Below are 25,271 nucleotides of genomic sequence, written 5' to 3'. Positions count from 1 at the left end.
TTTGTGGTATAAAGATAATGAATACATAAATGAATAAATGAATTAATAAATGAATTAATAAATAATGGTTGTTAGAGAACTGGAGGTGATGTCAAATTGCTCTTATGGTCAGCAAATGGAAACCAAAAAGTTCACTGAATAAGGCATTTTAGGTTTTGAAAACTAAATTTCCACTGTTCTTAAAGAATGGAGTTTGTATACTTTTGCATTGTGACTAATTGACTTACTTAGCTTAATCGCTTATTATAATGCTCTTATATATAGTTTTGTAAATTTTCTTCACTCAGCTAATAAATTAAAAATCAAGGCCTAGAATACATTAACATTTACATTAACAAGTTATAAATAAATAAATATACTTATGCAGAAGTACCCTTACACTCAAACACTCTTCTCACATTTAACTGACATGCACAAACAGCTTTTAACTAAAGAGAACAAATCATGGATATTATCATTTTACCAGTTTATGCTTTGAACAATATTTTGCATGAATAATACAACAAGATTGAAGTGGAAAATGGCTGAGGCTAAAACTTATGACTTTTTAATTTGATTAAAAAAATCTTGGAGCACGGAGTTCGAGCACCTCTGTATACTTCACATTTTTAAGTCATTGCTTTTCCCAGAGAAGGAAACATAACTTTGCTCTCTTCAGCTGAGGAGTCCATGAGGAGGGATAGAATAGGATCGAGGGTGACTCCTAGATTCTTAGCGGAAGAAGAGGGGGAGAGTGTGGTAGGTTTCATGGGAATTGAGTTGGAGTGATCAGTAAAAGGTGAGTAGGAAGGGAAAGAAGAGATCAGATTTAGAAAGGTTGAGCTTGAGGTGATGCAAGTATATGTAGGAGGAAATAGCAGACAGACAGGAAGAGATGCAAGAGGGGAAGTGGGGGTCAGAAGAGGGAAAAGACAGGAAGATCTAGGCACCATTTGCAGAGAAATAGTAGGAGAATCCATGTGATATGATGAGGGGTCCCAGAGAGTGTGTGTAGAGAGAGAACAAGAGGGGGCCCAGGATGGAGCCTTGGGGCACACCTGTGAGGAGAGTTTGTGGTGTGGACACCATGTCACTTGGTAGGTCCGCTAGTTGAGGTAGGAGGAGAACCAGGTGAGAGCAGTTCCAGAGATTGCAAGGTCGATAAGGGAGGAGAGGAGGATGAATTGATCAACAGTCTCATAAGTTGCAGAGAGATCACGGAAAATCAGGAATGAAGAGAGGGAGGCTGTCCGAGCAGAGTTGAGGTAGTCAGTGACTACTAGGAGAGCAGTTTCAGTGAGCAGTGTGGAAGCCGGTTTGTACAGGGTCAAGGAGTGAATGATGGGATAGAAATGCAGAGAGCTGATTGAGAACAGTCAGCGTAAAGGTTTTCCAAAAAAAGGGGAGAAGAGAGACAGGGCAGTAAAGAGGAGAAGTACGATAGAGGGTAGTTTTTCTTGAGATGTGGAATCACAGAAACTTGTCTGAAAGCAGAGGGGAGTGAGGAGTTAAGGAGGGAGGAGATCAGAGTAGATCAAGAGCAGGCACCTGAAGGAGGTGGGGGGGGGGGGGGTCAAGGGCACACATGGTGGGTTTGTGGCCTTGAAGCAGAGAGAGATTAAAGTCAGAGAGAGGTGAGAAAGAGGAAAAGGTTAGTAGGAGACCTAGGGGAGATAGAAGGAGAAGGGGGGTGTTCAAGAGTTGCAGATATCGGTGATTTTAGAAAAGGAGGTAAAATCAACTGCAGAAGAATGGGGTAAAGAGGGAGAAGGTAGAGAAACATTGAAAAGTTTGGCAGAGGATTCAAAGAGATATTGAAAGAGTTTTTGGCTGAGGTGAGTGAGGAGGAGAATGTAGATAGAAGAGAGTGGTAGAGATCGAGGGCAACCGAGAGTTTGGACCTCTTCCACTTCATTTTGGCAGAGTGCAGAGTGGATCGGGCTGAGCAGAGGATGGAGGAGATCCAGGGCTGGGACAGAGAGAAGGTGAGGGAGGAGAAAAAGGAGCAAGTAACACAGTCAACAGATAGATGGGAAAAGCAATAAAAAGGAGGCAAGAGAGGGAGCAATTGAGGCAAGGGTGCAGAGAGGGAGTGGAGATTCTGTCAAAAAGTGGTGGTAGGAGCAGAGACAGAGGGGAGGGGAAGGAAGATTGACATAAAGTAGTGGATGAGATGTCCAGAGGGGTCACAGAGAGCGTAGCCTCTGGAGAAGATGATGTCTAGCTGTTGGCCTGCCTTGTGATTAGGCAGTGATGGGGACAGGGAGAAGTTGAAAGGGATTGTCATTCATTGATGTGCCCCAGATGTAAACTATAAGAGACGAGATCATTGCATGTCCCGTCATGCTCTTTTGCTCAACATGTTTTGCCCATAGATGATAACATTAGGACTAAATAAATGTGGGTTCTTACAGAAATACCTTCAGAGAAAGAACATTGTTAGCAACTTTGGTCAGCTGACTCATACTGCACGACTTGGAAGTCACAAATGAGAACAGCAGCAGTGACTCACTAAGAGAACTTAGTGAGTGTTAAAAAATATATAAATACTTAAAGCCATAGAAAAATGTAATATGAATCACAGTGGAAAAAAGCTTACCGATAGTGTAGCAGCCTTCACCATTTTCCTAACTTAATTTGTTTCTCATGAACTCAGAAGCACAAGACCAGCAACATCTCAATGAATTTCATTAATTTTATATGTAGGCTTCCCCCATTAAATGGCCTATTAAAATAAAGCTTTTCACTTAAGTATTCATAAGAACCTATACACTATCAAACATATCTCGCATGACAAATAAACATTTACTTTGCACCTGCTGGCAGCTAGCAGCATCTCCACGATGGGATGATGCTCCTGCAAGTGTAGGAAAAAAGGCAAGGTCAAATAGAAGCAACCGTTTCCCCACTTTGTATTAATCTAACAGCGTGTGGCAGAAAAAGATGCGTCTCTCTCTCCTAATTACACTCCACAAAACGATGCGGAAGAAAACAGTATATTAAAAAAGCTGGTTATTTGAGCTTTGAATACACCCTGACAATGCAGGTAACAGATGTCATTGTTTGGTTTCAATAAAACAATGAGCTTTTGTGAATCCTCAATTCATACACAGCTTACAGCAGCTGGATGTGGCTCATTGAAAATTGTGGCACCAGATATCTCAGATACAAATGGCACACAGAGCTTGGTATGCATGGATCCAAGAGCTTCCAAATCATACTTTCCATGTCCTTCCAAGACATGAAGTGAAGCTAATACACACTCATGCAATTCTGTCTACTTAATTTCTGAGCAGAATGGAATTCTCAGTAGGTACTGCCAAGACCTGTCAATCAAAAACTGGCGTGTCAAAACAAAACAAAAAAAAAAGGATCATAAATAATTAAATGTTAACTCCCCTGGTCTGAGACCCCAAAAAATTAACTAAAAAGAAATGCTATTAATATTAATCAAGCTTCCTTCTATCCCTCCTCAACGTAAACATCTTCATAAACAGAGCAATTAGGAAGTCACTGTCAAGAGAGCACTTACACCCCTGGCTTCCGTAGCCCAGCGTGTTACCTTTAATTCTTGCTGTTAAATAATTCTTTCTTTAGTTTACATGCATAAATAGACTAATCTCCCAACCATAGAGGGCCTGGTATTTGGAGGATAAGAGGCGCTATGCAAATCCCCTTAATCTCTCAAAAGAGTCGCAGAGCTGCCCTCAGAGATCAATTAACACCACACAAAATGATACACACTTTAATTAAACGTATTAGGACCTCCGATTGGGGTTGTACAGAGTTTGTCACATAAGACTGTTTATCACAGAAAGTTCTAGAACCGATTCAGATGTTTTGGCAGTGCAGAAGTTGGGGTAGACCACACAAGCGAGATTTTGGGAGATAGTGATCATAGCTGCGATAAGCTGTAGTTTATAAACCTGCTAAATAAAGAAAAATCAGGAGTCCATGGCCCTGAGAAACATCCTAGTTGTGCAGTATGCCTCACTGTGTGTGAAAATGTGTGTTGCGGGTTTGTTTGCTTCTTTTGCTGTGACTCCGAGTTTACTTGCTTGTGTTGTGGCTCTGGGCTTGCTTGCTTGTGTTGTGGATAGGAGTTAGTTGTGCTGTACTTTTCTGGGACTTCAGGGCCACCATATGTTTACAGTACAGTACTTGAATAAAACATACAAGATAAGCCTTCCCATATTCGCAGCATCCTTAATTCATTTCAGCCAAAGACTTGACTTGAATTCATGGATTGCTTTCAATTTCACTTCCTCATGCTTGTGCATTAACAGATTAGGCATTTATTTGTGCAATACTTAATGGTCAAATGGCATTAATTGGCTTTACACAAAAGGATCCAACTCATGTTACTAGCATATGCCTCCTGTTTTCCTCCATACAGTATTGTAAAAGATGTAAATGTATATGTGTGATTATATATATATATATATATATATATATATATACATATACACTCACCTAAAGGATTATTAGGAACAACTGTTCAATTTCTCATTAATGCAATTATCTAACCAACCAATCACATGGCAGTTGCTTCAATGCATTTAGGGGTGTGGTCCTGGTCAAGACAATCTCCTGAACTCCAAACTGAATGTCTGAATGGGAAAGAAAGGTGATTTAAGCAATTTTGAGCGTGGCATGGTTGTTGGTGCCAGACGGGCCGGTCTGAGTATTTCACAATCTGCTCAGTTACTGGGATTTTCACACACAACCATTTCTAGGGTTTACAAAGAATGGTGTGAAAAGGGAAAAACATCCAGTATGCGGCAGTCCTGTGGGCGAAAATGCCTTGTTGATGCTAGAGGTCAGAGGAGAATGGGCCGACTGATTCAAGCTGATAGAAGAGCAACTTTGACTGAAATAACCACTCGTTACAACCGAGGTATGCAGCAAAGCATTTGTGAAGCCACAACACGTACAACCTTGAGGCGGATGGGCTACAACAGCAGAAGACCCCACCGGGTACCACTCATCTCCACTACAAATAGGAAAAAGAGGCTACAATTTGCACAAGCTCACCAAAATTGGACAGTTGAAGACTGGAAAAATGTTGCCTGGTCTGATGAGTCTCGATTTCTGTTGAGACATTCAGATGGTAGAGTCAGAATTTGGCGTAAACAGAATGAGAACATGGATCCATCATGCCTTGTTACCACTGTGCAGGCTGGTGGTGGTGGTGTAATGGTGTGGGGGATGTTTTCTTGGCACACTTTAGGCCCCTTAGTGCCAATTGGGCATCGTTTAAATGCCACGGCCTACCTGAGCATTGTTTCTGACCATGTCCATCCCTTTATGACCACCATGTACCCATCCTCTGATGGCTACTTCCAGTAGGATAATGCACCATGTCACAAAGGTCGAATCATTTCAAATTGGTTTCTTGAACATGACAATGAGTTCACTGTACTAAACTGGCCCCCACAGTCACCAGATCTCAACCCAATAGAGCATCTTTGGGATGTGGTGGAACGGGAGCTTCGTGCCCTGGATGTGCTTCCCACAAATCTCCATCAACTGCAAGATGCTATCCTATCAATATGGGCCAACATTTCTAAAGAATGCTTTCAGCACCTTGTTGAATCAATGCCATGTAGAATTAAGGCAGTTCTGAAGGCAAAAGGGGGTCAAACACAGTATTAGTATGGTGTTCCTAATACCTGCTGAAAACACAAAGAAGCTTGGAAAGATGTACATTTGGATTAATAAGAAAAGTCAAAAGAGTGAACATTTTAAAATGGCAATGGGCCTGACACATTGGAAGATGAAGAAACTAAAGATGGACAAAGAAAGCTAACAAATGGATCCCGAGAAAAAATACCTAGCAGACCATGTAGAAAATGGGAAGATGGGGGGGAGAAAAACACAAAACAAAACAAAAAAACATTGCAGGCATGACATGAAAAAGGAGGAAACATCTTGGGGAGGCCTTCATCCAGCAATGTTCTGCCCTGCAGTGTGATAGATCACAAGGTATATCATTTGTAAAAACGAGTCTGTAAAAACTTCAAGGGAACATGCCTGGGAAGTTGGGTTTTCACCTGCAATGTGCCATATTACATCCGAGGAAGGGACACCTAGATAAATTAAAGTAAGAGCCAATCTCTTACTGTAACATTGGTAGCTTTCTTCTTCCCTAGGCAAGTGCAATTGCATTGAAAATCAGCAGTGGTGATTAGGAATATGTATTGAAACCGTGGTTGCGGAGCACATCAATCGGCTGTCTGCCTAAGTTAGGGACCAGCACAGATTTAAATCCCTAGGTATTTCTGGAAGAGGTTTGGTGCTGAACTTTCCAGAACATGACACATACTGACACTGAAACAAATCATGCATATTTGGTTCCATTAACTGACAGTTACACTTCATCAATGCCAGGTTACTGCTGCGCTGTAATTGAAGCTAAGGGTGAATCAACAAAGTACCAGACTGTCAGTTGTGTAAAAACAAAGAAGGTTGCATTTGCCAGATAGATAGCATTGGATAATAATCATTGTTCAAATACATTTTGCCATTTGCCAACAATGTTTTATCTTTACGATTATAGTTTTATAAGTTTGTAGAAATGTACTATTCATTAACCTAGTGGAATACCAAAAAATATATATTTAAACAAGGAAGCATTTGTATTATACTACTGTATAATAACACAAATCATTGAATTTCCATTTTCAATTAAGTCAATTCACCAAGAAGAAAGAAAAAAAAAAAAAAAAAGTATGCTTTCGGCTTTTAAAATGTTTTCATATGTAATACATAAATGGACTGAAAATTGACAATGAAGCACTTAAAGGCTACAGACTTAAATTATCATTGGCTTTTATTGTGGTCTGAAACAGGTCTGTTTATAAAGTCATAAACAAGCAAAAACATATATGTCACAGGCTCACGTTTGTCATTAAACAAAATGGGAATCAAACGCTCAAATAAGGAGGGAGGGTGAGAGATATTCATGGCACCCAACCAACTTAAGTACAAAAAACAAAAGAAGTATTGTACACCCTCATCATAGGCATAGCCTCATATGGTTAATAAAACTAAAAAATATGCAAAATTTACAACGATTAGAAGATTTCTAAAACTTCTGTCTTAGAGAGAGAGAGAGAGAGAGAGAGAGAGAGAAAAATACAGAATGTATTTTTATTCAGTATAGTGGTGATGTGTAGCGAATAATAACTTTACTGAGCTGAACAGAGTAAAGTATTATTTGAACCTCAGTAAAGTGGAACCTTAGCCTTAGATATTGTCTGATGCACAAGAAAATCAAAAATATATTTGATTTCAAGTGCAACTGTTTTACTCTGGAGCCAAACATTCTGTCTAAGGTTTGTTAAAAAAAAAATAAAAAATAAATCATATATTTAAAAGAAAAAGGATAATGGAGTGAATTTTTTCAGAATTATAAATGAAATTACATAAGGTATATGGTAAGACATACTGCCCAAAAATATTTTACAGCAGTGATATATAAACATGAAAATAAATAAACCAAACATCTTGGGAATTCAAATGCCAGATAAAAAGAAAACTGAATAAAACAATTTTAAACTTACCAGGGGCTAAAAAGAAAAAGCTTATATTAAGCCCCAGGTTGCACAGCAGAGAAACACTAAGAATTTGTTTACTAAAAACACAATAGACAAACAAACAAAAAACACTCAAAAAACAATCACAATAAAATGTACGTATATTTTTATTCTTGGCAATAGTTGTGTGGAAAAAACTGGCTGTTGTGAACTAAAGCTTAGAATACAGGGGATGACATGCATGTCTCCAAGGATTCACATGGTTAAATCTGAAATGGGAAATAAAAACTACAAATTTACTTGGCACTTCCAACTAGTGTACTTTCTGTGCGGTGCGTCACTAGTGCTGCCATTTTTCATCCTCAGACAACTTGAGAAACTCAGCATGCCCCCAAAATACTGTTCTTCTGTTGTGCTAATAGACATTTTAACCTACTAAATGCTTGCACCATTTCAATGTGTTCTTCTATTGGATTACAAAAAATAAACAAAAAACATGGATTCAGGCATATGCCAAACTTTACACTTGGTGGCCCGAACTCAACACCATTCTCCTTTTCTTAACGGGCTGTATAATATTTGGCCATTCCTGCGTCCTCAGTCCCCCACTGGAAAGAGAAAGTTAGGTCACAAGAGGAAAATGAACAGGAAAAAAAAAAAAAAAAAGTGAGTCTTTGTTCACACATCAAACATATCCTGGAAAAGGTTTTGCCCCATTTCAATGTAGGCCTCCTTCTCCTCTGTGCTCATCTGCTCCACCAGCTCGGGTCGCTGGCTCACTTCCCGGTAGGAGAAGGGCCGACCGGCCACCAGCACCATGGGCTCATCCCCGACTTCTTCGAACTCGTCGTCGTCCTCCTCCTCCATCCTGGAGAGGCTCTGGGCCGGGGGGCGCTGCGGGGAGTCGTCGTCCGACTCGCTGGTGTCGCTCTCGGAGTCGCTGGCGTTGGCGCCCACTAGGGTCGCCCCCGCCGCCGCAGCTGCCCCCCCGGGCCCAGAGGCCGAGCCGGCACCCCTCTTCTCGTGGATCAGCAGCGTACGCATGACTTCCTCGTTCTCGTCTAGCTGCATCTGCCGGCCGTCCTCAGCCTCCCGCAGGCCTGCCATGTCCTCTGCGCCTGGAACAGCGGGAACGAGAACATAAAAAAAATATCGACTATGTACGACAGTGAAAGGACATTTTCAGCGGGCGTGTATTTTGATCATTTGGGAGGGGGGACAGGAGTGTTTTCTTTCTTTTGAAAAATATATCTGGACATGCCCATGAAACTGGATTTTAGAAGGCATGCAAACACACAACCCCACTGACTTTCTATTTATTTATGCATATACAAATCGAGCCTGGTCGGCTATCTTCATGAGCACATACAACAGAAAAACACCCCGCAGTGGCAAATGATTACTTTTCCTAATATTCCTTTCTAGTAAGTCTGCATTTCTATAAAGGGTAAAAGAAGATTTCACTTCCTATCTTCCCCTGGGTTTCTTCCTTTATCTGAATTTGAAGTTTACTGCACATTAACCTGTTCTCGGTGTGTATACCTTACCTTACTAATATTCTGAATTGATCATTATCTACAACTGTCAAAAAAATTTGGCTTTCCAATAAAAGCATTGGTCATCTAAAAACAAAACAATACATTACCAGAATCTACAAATGGTTTTAGATATTTAAAGGATTCAAATAATTTAGTATAACAATATCTGCCTTTTCTAATGCCATGCTGATTATCCACTAGAACAGCGGTTCCTAATCCTGTTCTTGGTGTCCCAATATCCTGGCTTTTGATCCAACTGCACCTTCAATTAACCAAAACCTTAATTGAACTAATAATTTGCTTTATTTTACTTTTAAAATGATTTAAAGTAGAATAAGTTGGATATTTTGAGTGCCATATATACTTTTTTATTTAATCGATTTCTCCAATGGTTTAAAATAATGAATAAACTCATTAGGCCAATTATTACTTCAATTGCTCTGGCTCCATGTTTATCACTTCTTAAGTTTACTTCCCTAAAGTATATTAAGATACTTAATATCACAGGGTCCATGGAAAATAAACATATAATTAAAGTATAAGTTACATTACTCTATATAAAGGCTCTGATAACTGGGAGACCGCATGGAATTCCCAAAACTGTCTGGATGTAGTCAATGTTATATTCCTCAGTTTTGTGTCCTTGCTGCTGCGAAGAAGCAGCATCTCTTAAGCAGTGTGCTGTTTTTCTATGCAAATGTACTGCTGTACTGAATTTGATTGGCTTACTGGTGAACCAGAAGAAAGCTTTTGAAAAAATAAATTGGGTGGGAGTCCATGGGTTATACTTGAGGTTAAAAAGGTTATAGGAACTATTGGTATAGAGGAAAACTATTTATTTTTAAAAAAGGATAATAGAGCGATATACAGGTATAACTCATGCAGGAGAGATTCGTGCTAATCCAAATTCATGCTAAACAGGGTCATAAATACATTGAATTAATCAGGATAGGTTTAATTATGTGAAAACAAACATGAAAATGTGTTACAACTAATATAATTGTGCTGTTAATCAGAACATTTGTTTGATTAATTAACAACAATAGTACTAATAATAATAAACTCACTATATTTATTGTAATTTAAATTTTAATCTGCCGAAGCTCCTGACTGATGATCTTTTGCTTCATTTTACATTCTAGCTCATTTCCAGCACATTTTTCCTTTTAAATGTTCTTGTTCTCTCCCACTCTCAAACTAAAATAGTGAAGCTAAATGGTTCTACTATGGTCAACACTTTATTCAAAGAGAGGGGGAGTTCGATTTTTGACTCACTTTGTGGATTTTAATAATTTTTGCTTTTAAAGTATTGACTATAACTAAACTTTTGTTTTTAAACAGCTTTGTCATATTTTAATTATTTGAAAATGTTATTTGAAAATTAATTAATTAATTTCATAAATGTGTGCGAATCCCATATATAGCCTGGTGTAATGCTGGCACTTTCAACAGGGTTACTATTTTATAGCATCGCAGTCCTAATCGTCACAGCTACTAGACAACATAGGTCTCTAAGTAAAGTAAAGTAGTTTATATTTTTTTATTACACATTTTAAATGTCATATGCATCTATTAAGATATCCATTTTTTAGTTAAGTTCCTTCAAACACATTTGTGAACTACCTGACTCAGACATGTGCTCAGTAGGAAATTAAATGTTTGAACAGTCCTTGAGGTTGTGTATGTTTCTATGCCGACTTACAACCTGGAGACAATGCTTCATTGGTTCAATTCAGAAAATAAATGTAAGTAATTGGGAGTCAAGGTAAAACAACAGGCTAGTTTAAGAAAGCAAGTGGAACCAGTTTCCCCTTCATTTTTCATTTCTCATGTGATCAATTACTTGTAATTGTAACTTGTTACAGTTTTGTAATTATTTTCTTTTTATTTAATGTCTATTGCTTTTTGAACTCTGTCAATCTCTCCAGTGTACTTTTTGTGTATGAAAGCTGTATGTGTGCATAGTTGTGCTATGTTTTTTATTTTTTTCTTCACGATTGTACTGTAACAGTTGTTGCAAAATGTTCACAATTCACCAGAGTAAAAACCAAAATAAGGTTACCTACACTGAATGTTTAAAGCTTTTTGCAATGGTAATACAAAATGCAAAAGGAAAATGTTATAATAAATGTAATAAATAAAGGGAAGTGAACCACATAATGGTTGCTGTTCCAAAAAAGGGTTTTCTTTAACAGGGGGACCTACAAGAAACAGTATTTAAGAAATACTGTTAAAATAGTTTTATGATTTTGAGATAATCAACTGAAAGTGAGGCCCCTTCTCTTTTGAAGTCTAAAAACTTTTTGAATCTAAAAGCAGTCTATGATTCAAGGCTAGACAGTAAAATTAGAAAGTAAATGTAAAATTATAGCAATTCAGTAAACACTAACCACTTATTTTAAACTTTAAAATACCAATCTTTTATTTCCCCCAAAGTTATCTTAGTAAAGTACCATTCCACAGCTTGTCCAACATAAATCAGACTTCTGAAAAGGCATTAACAGAAACTGCTTCAAATTCACTCACATATAACAATACCTTTATATGATTCTACAACTGCCAGCGTCTGACAACCAGTTGGTGTATTAATGTCCCCTGGCTGTTTAATTTGAAGTACAAGTTATGTTGTTTTTGTTTCTTATATATAAGAAAACTAGTTAAAACCGATTACATATCTATCAGTCACCTTTTTTATCTATCAAAAGCACGGAACAAAACAGATATTGTTTTCAGGCAAAGCTGTATAAAGCTATTCTACCAAACAACAATAAAAAGGTATAAATCTTTCTGCAATCTTATTTATCATGTGCAACTGCTGTGAACTGCAAGAGGTGAAATATATAAATATCATTAAAAAGGCTATATATGCATCACAAAGATAGCTATTGTAATGTAGAATTTGTTCATTGTGCCATCAAAAGTGTCATACAAAGAAACAAATATAATAAAAATAAAAATTCTGTATTCACTAGAACTTGACAGAATCACCGTTGAATAGAGTAGACTATTTATTTATTTTAATTTCATTGCCACACAGCCAAGCTGGTGGAAATTGTCTTAATTGTCAGTAAAGCATGATAAAATGTATTAAAGCAGCAAATCTATACAGCTATATGTGACTTCTCAAATACTGAGATACCTTACCTTAACTATATATACAAAAACTAAATAATAATTAAAAAAAATCATTTGAATTGCCTGGTAAGTTTATGTACACAGACACTTCCAGCAGCTGCTTCGTACTGCAAGCAGAGGCAGGCTGGCTGGTTGGCTCACCATGCTTCAGGTCCTCGGCATCGTTGTAGGCTCCCTGGACAGTGCTCTCCGTCAGCCAGACAGGTCTCTCCTTGGGCGCCTTCCCATCCCCGGCCAAGCGCTTCTGTTCCTCCTGCTCCTCCATGCTGATGACCACTTTCTGGGTGTAGAGGTCCTCGTAGGCCGAGCCCTTGGTTGCCCAGTTTTCCCGGTGAGCCCCTGAAGCTGCTGCCGCTGCGGCCGCCGCCCTCTCCCTGCTGTGGAAAGACAACAAATTTCCCTAGCAGCAAGACCAAGAGGTCTCATCTAATTGACAGCAACAGCCAGGACTGTGCAGAGATCTCTCGTACAGGGTTCAAGGGGAAGGTCATTAAAAAAACAAAAAGTGTCACCGGTACTATGTCAACCATTTTTGTGCATCAAATTGGAAGTTAATTATTCAACTTGGTCCACTGCTAAGACTTTGTGCTGCTTCAGGGCGGATGAGAGGATGCAGGGAATGCTGCTATTTTTGCTACGCTGCCGGTTGCTATAATTGCTTTGCATGACAGGCCCCGAATGCCACGCAACCATCGTACCATTGCGCCAGATCTGATGCAGTGGAAAATGGGAGCAACCCGAGGCGCCTAAGCAGCCATGGGGAGTCAGTGGCTTGCAGAGAAGTGGGATTATATCCCCAACATCTACCTACCTTGCACTAGCAGCGCTTGGCACAATGTGAACCTTCCCCATGAAAGTCCTTGATAAAGCAGGTAACAGCAAATCTGGAAGACTACAGGAAGCATTCTGCACTGTTGGAGCCGAGCTATGGAAATTCTGAGCACATTCCCTAACCTACAATCTCTTTTGTTTCCCCTTTGGATTTATTTTTATTTTTTGAATGATGAAATTATAGTGAACAAAAATATAAACACACCATGAAAAGTGTTGCTCCCATGTTTCAAGAGCTGAAATGAAACATCCCAGACATTTTCCAAATACACAGAAAGCTCTCAAATGTTGTGGACAAGCTTGTTTACATCACGTTTAGTGAGCATTTCTCCTTTGCCAAGATAATCCATCCACCTGACAGGTGTGGCATATCAAGAAGCTGATTAAACAGCATACTCATTACGCAGGTGCACCTTGTTTGTCAGAAACCATCTCAGGGAAACTCATTTGCGTGCTCGTCATCCTCACCAGGGTCTTGACTGCAGCTCTGGCAATTGCACGCTCCCTCAAAACCTGAGACTTCAAATCCATAGATTAGGGCCTCATTCATTTATTTCACTTGACTGATTTCCTTAAATTAACTGTAACTCAGTAAAATCTTTGAAATTGTTGCATGTTGTGTTAATATTTTTGTTGTATTTTATATATTCGATTTTTTGGATCAATATTTTTCTTTGACCTCCCCCTCATCACAACTGGCACAACTCAACACTGATCATGTCAAAGAGATCAGATCCACTTTAGAGACTATGGGTGTTTAAGCAATTAAATTTGAGTCATGTACTTATGAATGTCAAATAATCTACATACTCATAGAATCGATAGCAAGTGCCTCTGCAAAATGATAGTGACATGCTTTTAATATCAGATGTTTTCCCTCAATTACATCTGAGAAAAATCATTAATTTCATTTATGTATTCCTTCTCCCTTTAGCAGTGAAATCCTTGGGTAGTGTATTATCTTGTAAAGGAGGCCTTCTGAGCCCCTAGTGAGACTACTGTGAAACTAAAAGGAGTTTCAAAACCTTGAGTGCAATTAAAGAAAGAAATCATATTCTATGTCAGGACTGCCCTTAGAAAATTGAACTTTTTTTGCAATTAAACCTTTTTAATGTGCAGCCAAAGAATATTTGAAATGGAACTTGGTACTTTATCAAATCTATGTGCACATGGCAGGGAATACTTATAAATCACTTGGCATTTAAATTCATAAATCAGAAACTGAATTCCTGCTGTCCTTCTTTTGATGGTGTCTAGACAGTATGGCCAAAACTCCTGTTCGGTACATTGTCTCCACGTTAAGGCATTCACAGAAATTAATTGACAAGTGAAATTAAAACGAATTAAATTAAAATGAGTGAAACGTCAATACTCTTAAAAGTACCTCACAACATCCCTGCTTTCTTATCACCCTTAGAGTTGAGAGCTTGGTTTTATGACTTGGTATGAAAGTTTTCAACACCGTTATGTGCTTTTCTTCCAGTTTGTTATAATCGAAGCTTTCTCAAAGTAACACTGATTTCTACACTGACATATAAGCTACAGAATCATATAGCACATGTCTGTCCTGAAGGAATAGAAATGTCTTCAGCTCATTCTTAATTCATTACAAGGATCCCTCTAGTGCACCCTCTTGCAGTTTTATTTTCAATTATGTTAGGAATGCATTAAACTTTTTAGTTACTTGGTGTTGGTTGCCTTTCAAAACACAGATGGAAACATGGATTGGTGCCAGAACTTTCCTCCCCCCTATATTAAGCATTGCGGAACTGTTTAAAGGTTAGAAGTGGTTTTATACAAGATGGTTGTCTGAAAATGTGTAACTCGTGTTTGCCAAAAGAATTAAAACATAATCTCAAACCTGCTCAAGAAGTTAAAAACATAATTTTCATGTATCCGTTTTTATGCTTAAAAGACTGATATTTCGGGCAAACATTTGGCCTTCCTCAGAAACTACTCAAACAAATGAAATCTTACAAAAATAAAAAAATAAATAAACATAAGGTCCCAAACCAAAATTTCCTGGCATACACAAGACACAAGGAGCCTCTGGTCACCCTGGCCAGCAGAAGAGCTGCAATTCTGGTGACATTGGGAGATTACCATGGGCAGATGGGTTGAAGATTTGACTTTAACCCAGGCCTTAGTTACAAACCTCTGCCTGAGGGCCGGGATCTCTGTAGGCTCTGGCTCCAGTAATTCGGCGGACAGGTTGATGTCCTCCGTTTCCCTGAGGAGGACATAGATGGGCTCGATCTGGTCATTGAACCTGGCCACCAGCGTCCTGGCGTCTTTCTTAGGCAATGCAGACTCATCCTCCTCCACCTCCGTCTGGCAAAAGGTGCAGCGAAAAGTCCCTATGAAGAAGAAGAGTAAGTGTAATTCCACAGATACAGCATGGCCCTCACACTTTCCTTAGCATGGTTTAGTTCAGAGGCATAAGAATGTGGTCAATGAATGCAGTGTTCTCATTGGCTGGTCAATCAGTGGATCAGATATATTGGGGATCACCTCCAGCCTTATTTGAACCAAGGGCTAGAGATTTAATCTGTTAGTTTTGGTTTTAAAGTGGTTGTTTGTGTGCTCTAAATTAATGAGCTGCACAACACAAGGTATAAACAAAATTAAATCAATATAAAATAGTTGTATTTAATAGGCTACATGGAGGTTCATTTGCAAGGAAGTGCCTTTGTGCTTGACAAGACATTTAGGGTTAATTAACCTCCTGCTTTTACTTAGTTTGATAAATCTCCACAGGAGTAAAGCAGAACTGAAACCCCCCCATCAAAGAATTCAAAACACATGAAAAACAAGAGCCATAGTAAACCATAGTATTCCTACTAATCACCACTCTGGAAAAGGATCATAGATGTCTTTAACAATATAGCAACATTTATTCAAAGTAATACGGTAGTCCCCCATAAATCTTTTCATGTTTCTCCTTGAATGAGAGGAAAGTTCAAAGCAGCGGCTAAAAATGTCATCAATCTGGCACAGATATCTTCTAGGGGAGTAAGCTATACACAGAATTGCTGCAGTTCATCAACCCCCTCCTAAATCTGATCATCTCCGTTGTTCTTTGTACCACAAACTCTAACATCAGCTAAGCATTACTGTTCTGACAGTTCAGTTTTAATAAATCAATATTTTATTCTATTGTAGAAGTCCCCTCAAGTTAGTCTGCTCTGACTGATGTATCCAGCCACTTAGATAAAACGGTGACTAAATGTCTCTTCCCCGGTTTCTTACATCTCACAGACTTTGCTTGATTTGTGCAGAATTAAAATGGCATTGAGCTTTATATTCTCTACCTAAACTCTATAGCAGAAATAGCAGACAAAGGGCATTGTTGCAAGGTTTTGATCTGGTTTAGCTAATCTCTCTATACATGTAGCATTTGGAAAATCTCTTAAAATGATGTACAGAACTTGCATTGGCATTACTTCTTACGTCTACTTCTAAAATTCTGGGGCAAAAATAAATATTCAATACTAAATGAATACATAAATACATAAATAAATAAATAAATAAATAAATAAATAAATATGGGATCCTAAACATGACTTTGCATCATGTATTTAGCTTGTTCTCAAGTCAGTCCCTCTGTGTTTACAACTTTACATTTACATATTTGTAAAGCTTAAAGTATTTCCAATCCACTGTTAGACCATACCTTACATGATGCCTATTGAGGATGTGAAACTGATTGGAAGGTACTCTCTTAAGCAAAACATTTAGACTACTACAACAAACTCAATTTTAAGCACTACACTGGGTTGCTATAAGTTTGTATCAACAGCCAAAGGTGAGCTGGGCCAGCACTAACATTCTTGGCTTACTAACTTAACTGCATGGGTATTAATATTAGTTTGCTGCACCAACTGTGGAGAAAGGGATTAAAATGAAAGAAAAATCCCTCAACAGCCTGTCATTTCCACATGATCGCAGCTGAAGGTGACATGAAAGGACACCCTCATTAAACTCCTGCACGGAAAGCGTCCCATACGAATCAACGCAAAATGAATGCCATAACTATGCTTGACTTTGAGAGAAGCTTAGTAGTTGGGATGGACATCAGTCGCTCGCCAATCCATCTTCTCCCAGGGAAGTGGAGAAAAAGCCGAACCATCTGCTACTGTGCTTATTTTAAGCCCTAGCCACGCTTTTCTGACAGAACTTTCGCAGCCAGAACCCAGACTCCCTCCTGTTGCATTCTTGGTAGGAACGAAAGCACGGCGAGGTGAGGCCCACTGGCTTTGTCCCCAGAAAGCCAGAAGTGGGGGAGTTACAGTGGCGGCTCTCTTACCTGAAGTCTCCGTGACCCTGTGAATTAATTAATTAATTTTGGACAAGGTTATGTAGTTCGTTTTTGTGGTAGACCTTTTAAAGAAATTGTCCCAAAGCAAGCGTTTTGCTATTTTTCCATGTAGGTGGTTCCCCATTCAGAGAAAACCAATTGTGTTCAAATGCATTGGATAAAGATAAAAGTAAGGTGTTTTGTGTTGTACCTGGATGCTTACTAAAACTTAACTTGCTTTTAAAATCTAATAGCCCCTCCTATTTGTATTTATTTTTTGACATTTTCATGCATTATTAAAACAGAGTAGACCTGTACCTGAGGGAAAATTCTCTTACTCTGATGTTTGTGCACAGTGCAGTTCACAGCACGCATCCTAAAACTATTTGCAAACCTAAAAATAGCAGAGATAGTTGAATTCATAGATGAAGTAAACAGAAGCTGCTTGAAAATCAGCAAAACTGAAGTAGTTGACATTTTGTTTAGCTGGCTGCAAAGAACCTGAAAGTAGTCTATACTGTCTAAATACACTGAGTATATAATGACTAAATTCACGAAACTTTTCCACATAGAAATCGACTTGTATATTTGTAAATTGTATATTATGCATACATACCATGTGTAAAACTTGTTTGAATTTGGTCTAAAACTGACAGTACTTAATGAGGGAAGTTAAAAACACTGGAAAATATGGTTCTAGTCTATCTCTCAGCTTTCTGTGTAAAAATACACGTGAAATCTACAAGAAAAGCAAAACAATTTACACACACACTAAAAAAAAAAAAAAAAATACAGCAAAGTTTAGAAACAAGTGGAACAAAAAGGAAAATGTTAGGAGGTGAGTGTCCTAAAAGAAGAAGAAAGTAAATAAATAAATGGGGGGGGGTACTGGGGTTTGGAGTCGGTCTGCGCTGGTCTGATTGTCTTAGCCACGGCGACTTACAAAATATAAGAGCATTAAAACCCAAGAGAGATTAAATATGAGTTCTATACATCAGCGCTCGTCTCCCAGTGCTGTGGGAGACGGGTGCTGCTGGCAGCATCAAGGCCCAGTGACTCACAGATAAACACACACACATGCCAGCCTGCAGCACAAGACTGCACTGACACTGAGAGCAAGCTTCGGACATTATCTAAAAAGGACACTTAGCCCTGGGGGAGGTTTGTAACAGGAAGAGGGAGTAAGACAGTTAAGGCTTTGCAGACAGCAAGTTTCAAATGAAGCTCACCTGCCCGGCACTTACGTGAACCAAGATAATTGCCACATGGGATCACATACCATCTTCGTTACAAACACCTCTCTTGCAGTGTCTATAAGGTCTGTTTCCACAGGAAACAGTAAGTGAAAATACTTTGGTGTTGTGCTTTTAGTATGCAGTGTGTAAAAAGGCCGGTAAATACCCTCTCTTAAATACGGTGGCTCAGGCAATCCAATCCTGGAAACCTCAAGACATCCATCTGACACTACTACAAAAGGTCCAGGCCACCAAGAACTCTGCCCCAACCTCAAACCGGCAATTCATTGCTAATTGACATGGTTCAGCACAATACGGCAGTGATGCAGATGGAGACAAAGCTTTGGCACTGTAGGGAGGACTGACAGATCCATTTAAGGTCACACTGCAGGCATATAGGTGAGTATAGGCAAATATAGGCTTATAGGTGAGCAGCTTTTGGCAAATTTCATGACACCTAGTGGAGAATCCAGGCAACAGTTGATATCGATTTAAACCTGCGATGTCTTGACCTTAGGGTGCAAGCAACCATACTCCAAATTCAGAGGTTTTAATTGGTTGAGCTTTTCAAAAGACCCGAGCAAGTGATTTATGACAGCATGTACCCTGTATAAACTTAGAATGTCACTGTACAAAATCTTTATCTGTAATTTGTTCATTATATTCATGAACGTATTAATTTCGTAGAGAAGGATTATAGTAAAAATAAAATACTGTACATACATACACACATAAAACTACGTGCACTGAGGCAACATCAACATATTTTCCAGCGGTTTTGTCAAGCACAGGTTAATATGTTGTTATAAGGCTATAAGTCACTGCAATGCAATATACAAGGGAAAAAGGGAATAAAAAGACAATAGTGAATAATTGCATATCGATATCCAACATAATCAGAGAACAAAAACTAGATCAATTTCTTGTGGAAAGCTATTATTAACTGGAAGATGTGGAAACAACCAGAGAGATTCAATATGAGGGTGGAACTGCAATGCACAATAGCTTCTAATTAGTGACCACTTCCTTTTCAGACATCAGTCCTTTGTGTCCAGTACACTGGAACACAGCAAAAGCATGCCGATCAATCCGTGTCAGAATGAGATTAAGAAAGGTGAGGCTCTGTTAGTATGATAGTAGGCACCCCTTTTTGCTCTCTTTGGTATCTCCCCAATTATGACACAATAAAAAACGTGCCACTATGGGCGTGGCAGGAAATGCGAGTGTGTCAGTTTGCACACATTTGAAGGCACATTGGTGGACCAGTTTGAAAACACAAAGCAACCATGGCCTGGAGAGAGAAAGTGCTCTAGTAATGGCACACAGGTGTCGTCCGTGCATTTGGAAGACACCAACCATCACTAGACTCCACCAGCACAAACAACCGACAGGAAGTACCATACTCGGACACAGATCTGATAAAACCGAGTGCAGGATTCCAACAACAGACCAGTGGGATCACATCTGAAATAGGGCTGCCATCTGAAGAGCTTTAAAGATGTTGAGTGCACTTTAGTTTAATGTGGGATGGATGGGTGGCCCACAGTTCAAATAGCTAAAGAATAGAAGCTGTTCGAATGTGAAGCCATCGGAAACTGGCTCTAGAAAGTGGCAGAAACATTGGATAAACCCAGCTCCCCTGAACTTAATGTGGAAGAGTTACTTTTAATATCAGTTATGGAATGGTACTGTAACATAGTTAACAGGTGACAATCCTAATCTTAAAGATAACTGCCTCACAGAAAAAGCTAGAGTGGCTAACACATACAGGTGGCAGGACAGGCCCGTAAAATAACATTACATTAGAGCACTGAGAGGTGACCATGGTTAATAATAGGCCAACCCAATGATTAAAGGTCAATGGCCTACAAGATGTCTTCTCTAATTCTGTGCACTGTTTTCAATCCATCACAAGCCTGGAATGGACCCGTTTCTGGTAAAAGAGTAACAAATGGATAAATAATAGTGAGAGAGAGAGATTGATTTTATTCCTTAATTGTCACAGCTTAAGATAACAGCAACAGGTGAAAAACATTTTACTTGTTTTTTTCAGTTATGCATGTGACTTATACTTGTGTTAGCAACTAACAAACACATAATTAACAGTCAATATGTGGGGCCACAAAGGCCAACAATGTATTTGTGGCAAATGACAAATGCTCACTAACAGGGATTTAAGAAAATTTGTGCAAAAACAATTCGAGAAATAAGCTTTTTGTGCGTATGGATAATTACTGGGATCTTTCATTTCATCTCAGCTCATGATACATGGGACCAACACTTTACATGCTGTGTTAATACTTTTGTTTAGTATACAATCAGCGCAGCAGGTTATGAGGTGTTTCTGTTTTATTTGGTATGCATGTTCACTATCCCTTTAAGGGTGACAATGTTATCAGGGAAATTAAAAATGTTTATGAAATGCATTAAACACTGAACATGAAAGCCAGCAAATAATTAAAGTGTAGTAAAACACACATAATTATTGCCTGTGGTGTCATTAACACCAAAGCACCAAAAACATCATGTTCCATCCTGCTGCTAATACTGTATGCAGAAAAACCAGAGCACCCATGTTGTTGTTCTTTAAAATTATGTCAAAGGCAATGGCAAAATAGAACACTGAAAATGGGGTGTAGTTCTTGAGACAATAAAAGTGTCGAACACAAAGCAGACGAAAAACTGCATCTGGTACCTTTGTACAGTTGTGTTCAAGTTGAGTCCAATATTTATACTATAGGTTTTTGTACTACTATCGGAAAACTGAAGAGCTATATGACAGACAGACACACAGACACATTGTTGAAAGCATCTGAGGATTCCAGCAGATGGAACTGAAGAGTGGGTTTAAAATCGTTGACTGCCATTGCATTCATTTCTCAGTGTCTCACAAAGATGCCAATTACTTAATGAATCTAGTTATTTTATGAAGTAGAAATATTAAATGTTGATTAGTTAGATTGATTATATAACTCTGGACTCGGTTCCAGATTGGTTCTCCACAAGGCTTTTGCGGCCCCTACACATTCCAGATTGGTTCTCCACAACAATGTTGCTGCATTTAAACCCTCTGCATGTTAAAAGCGAGGCTGAGCAAACTAGATTAGAAAGGGCATGAGAGCGTTTGGTTTTTGTTTCCTCCGAGGCTTAACAGATGACCTTCAAGTCAGATTCTATTTCCAAAAAGCCAAACGGAACCTGCAAAACAGTAATTGTGGGAGAAAGCGATGCCCTGTTCTGTTAATTTGTTCAAAGTTCACTTTCTAAAAGTCAAGTATTACAGGTTCAAAGTCTCATATCTGGCTACCTGTGTTAATGTGCCATTTCATTCCCATTACCTGCTCATAAAACCCACCGGGAATACAGGGCCTAAAAGCCATGAATGTAAAATATTTAGGCTATTAATAAATAAATGCATGTACTACTTTGACCGTTACTGCTCTTGTTATAGAATTCTGGATTGGGATCTAATTTTAAACACTGGGCGAACATACCCTAGTAGGCTATAACAAACACCATCCAATAATAATAAAATCTCTCTTAAACCAAAATGAACTGGAATCTCTAACAAATAAATTCAGTAACACTCGGTCACTCCTCCCCCCCCGGAAAAAAAAAAAAGGTATCTAAAGAAAACATACAAAACACGTTTCTGTGTTACCTACCTATGGTATGGTAGTTAATTGAATAAAATAATTGGTTTCCAAGATATATAGAAACATCCTGCATCACCATATACGAGTTTGAAAAGTACTATATTCAAGTTAAATCCATTTTCTTTCACTTCGGCAAAATTTAATCAAACCATCTATTATTAACTAGGACAAGAAAGAAAAGTAGAGTTAATTATTAATACTCTATAATTCAAATTGAACTTGGCATTTAAATGTTGCCTTAGAGTAAAAAGACAGATTAAAAAGGAAAGAAAATCACATCTTTGACAAAAACCTTATGAATACATGGCGATTCAAAAAACAGTACAGGAAAATGAAAACAGAAGGCAAAGGTCTAGGATAGTTGAAGATGCATTTATTTTCTGATCTGAAAAGAGTAGTTTCATGTTAGAAGCTGTTAAAGTCATTGTTCATTTTTTTTTTATCAGCCTTATTAAAAATAAAACATCACATTCTAAACCACCGTGTAGTAATTACAAAAGGGCAGCGAATGTACTGTACTTGTGACATGCTGTCCCCTTTTTCTGACTGACTTTCACCACTACAAAGCTCTTCAGGATAAGATCTCGCAATTCTCTTATCTATCAGGAAACAGCCACGGATTACTGGGTCTCCTGTCTAACCCAGGTAATAGGATCAATTGGTTTGGCCATACGGTTCTTACAGTGACACTGGGGGGGGGGGGGGTGTATTCAAATTAACTGGACAGTCACAAAATGTATCCATGGACCAGATGAAGAAACCTGGTCAGTGTAAGAGCCACAACACGAGAAAACTTGAGTAGCATTCCAGAAAAAGCACACACGTGATACGGAACTGCTGTATATAAAATGGCAGCTCTCCTATTGTCTCATTAAATTGCATCGAAATGGAAGTGTAGGAGGGTGAAGCAGTCCTTATTGTGATTATTGCGATTGTATATTGGATTTCTTGTGTTCGATCCAGTTCCATCTGTGTACTTAGTGTACTTGACCTTGGGCCAGGTACCCAAACCGATTATGGCTTACGAACCCAGCTCACGGACAACGACAACAAGATCACCCTGCACACAATCAGTTTCCTCTCCAATGTGGCTTTCAACCTGCATCCCAGGGTACACTAGTCCCCATCACGTTTCACATGTAAATACATATTTTTTTTGTAGGCTTGTTTTACACCGTAATGTCCCTAGTTCTTACATAGTTAGCCTACAACTCAGGTCCTGGAGACCCAGAATTCTTATACTTTAGTTATCCATCAATGGCTAAATAGCATATTAACCTTCATGTTCATTAATTAAGCAAATCATTAGTTGCATTAAGTCATTTTGATACGGGCTCAAATGTAAACCAGAAGACCATGTAATTCTGCAGAACCAGGGTTTAATAATGTCACATAGCAGATTTCAGGCTCTTAATGGGATTTTTGTCTTCTGCAACGGTACATTTGCACGCAATATCCCAAAAGCCTTACAAAATAATATTAAAAATTACCATGCACCCATATACATAAAACACAAAGACACACAGAATGTAATGTTTCTTCTTTGGAGTATACTGGGAAAATCAAACCCACTCTTAACCTACAAGTCACTCCATGCCAAGCTCAATGGCTCTGAAGTCACTGCTCCAATCATCTCAGACTTTGGTACATGCTGTTTAAGTGTGCAACTTACAGTGCGAAAAACATATTTTACCATTCTATTACAAAAAGGCCAAAATCACTGTATAAATGCATTTTATTCCCCGCCTTCAACTGATTATACAACCTAAAAACACTGCTTTAACATATTTTCAGTCACAGCTTTGCCAAAATTGATTAATGAATCATATTTTCCAATTAGTACTCTGACAAGAGATGTACAGCATTGCTTCAGGCTGGTTTGGATAATGTCTACGGAAACGATGCAAGAAGCTGAGAAATACAGGTACTTTACTTTTCATACAAAACCCAAAGAAAAGGCTGTTTACATTTAGAAAGTGGTTCTTCCTGATTCATTGGCTGATGACTTTCCCTCCCACCATGCTAGCCTTTTCCAGCCCCCTCAAAAGCTCCTCCCGACTGTATTAAGCAAGTGGGTGGGTGAGTGATGTGTGCCTGCGATTTCAATTCTCGCAGGGCTTATTTACCCAACCAAGTGTTGAAACAGCAGGACACTAATTATTGCACACTTCCGTACCACAGGGTCAAGGAACCAGCTTCTCAGCGTGACATTTCCCCCTCCAGCGTGTGTTTTACATAAGACTTTCATCAATGTTTTGCTTCTCTTTAATGAGCAGCATTAGGTTACAGAACAAAATAGTTATCCAGGTGAAAAAGAACTAATAACAGCCTTTGAAGTTTAATAACCAAAAATCTCTGTATTGTATATTTAGCTTTCCTCTCAAAACAGACTCCCTATATTAGCAAAACAAGGCATATCCCCAATTTTTAAACTGTCCAAACTACACATCTGCATAACTCTGGTGCAGTCAGTCAGCGTCACTTTCCAGGGAAGGATTATTGCCCCATCCTTACAGAGTAGCCTTAACTTTCTCAAAACAGAGGCTTAGTTTCCTGGGTTTACCACACAAAAGTGACTCCTGTAGATTAATACTAGGCAGCTGTGAGCTCCAGAATTATCACAGAGACTTAAATTAGCCCTGCTTACAATGCTATAACTGTTGTTTTTGCTGTGGATGCTCAGTGTGAAAACAAGCAGGTGGCTGGGCAGTGCATGTGTCAGAAGACATGTTCGCTGCTTATATCTTTCCTGTGTTAATATAAAAGTCAGGACCTGAGTTGATTAACAATTATCTCTTCCACATTGGGAGAGTCCATTCCAATTCTATTTATCCATTTAAAATTACAGATTTGCTAGGTCTAAGGAGCATATCTACAAACTACATTTAGAGCTATGTCATTGCAGAAAAGAATTAAACAAATTAAACCTTTGACATGATTTTCAGTTGCACTTTGTTTTAAAATAAATAGATCACGTAGGGGAACTCAAAAGCATTTGCGAATGCAAAAATTAATAATATGCTTGGGGTGTCACAATCAAAAGGTACGTTTAATTTAATGAT

General features: G+C 38.7%; 1 protein-coding gene across 1 annotated transcript in view; it reads right to left on the bottom strand.

The window, feature by feature from the left end:
- Positions 1 to 6,793: 6,793 nt before the first annotated feature.
- The window catches only part of gtf2e1 (general transcription factor IIE, polypeptide 1, alpha), a 32,385-nt gene continuing 13,907 nt past the window's right edge, over positions 6,794 to 25,271 (bottom strand). Inside the window, exons 3-5 of the mRNA XM_066706963.1 lie at positions 15,177 to 15,378; positions 12,332 to 12,567; positions 6,794 to 8,635 (exon numbers count right to left, since the gene is read on the bottom strand). Of these exons, the coding sequence (XP_066563060.1) occupies positions 8,196 to 8,635; positions 12,332 to 12,567; positions 15,177 to 15,378 (878 nt within the window). The 3' untranslated portion in view covers positions 6,794 to 8,195. The remainder of the gene's footprint in view (positions 8,636 to 12,331; positions 12,568 to 15,176; positions 15,379 to 25,271) is intronic.

The sequence above is a fragment of the Amia ocellicauda genome, chromosome 6 (genome assembly GCF_036373705.1).
Source record: "Amia ocellicauda isolate fAmiCal2 chromosome 6, fAmiCal2.hap1, whole genome shotgun sequence".
In the NCBI taxonomy this organism is placed as follows: domain Eukaryota; kingdom Metazoa; phylum Chordata; class Actinopteri; order Amiiformes; family Amiidae; genus Amia; species Amia ocellicauda.
The sequence above is the reverse complement of the archived record's forward strand: the minus strand, read 5'-3'. Positions and strand labels throughout refer to the sequence as shown.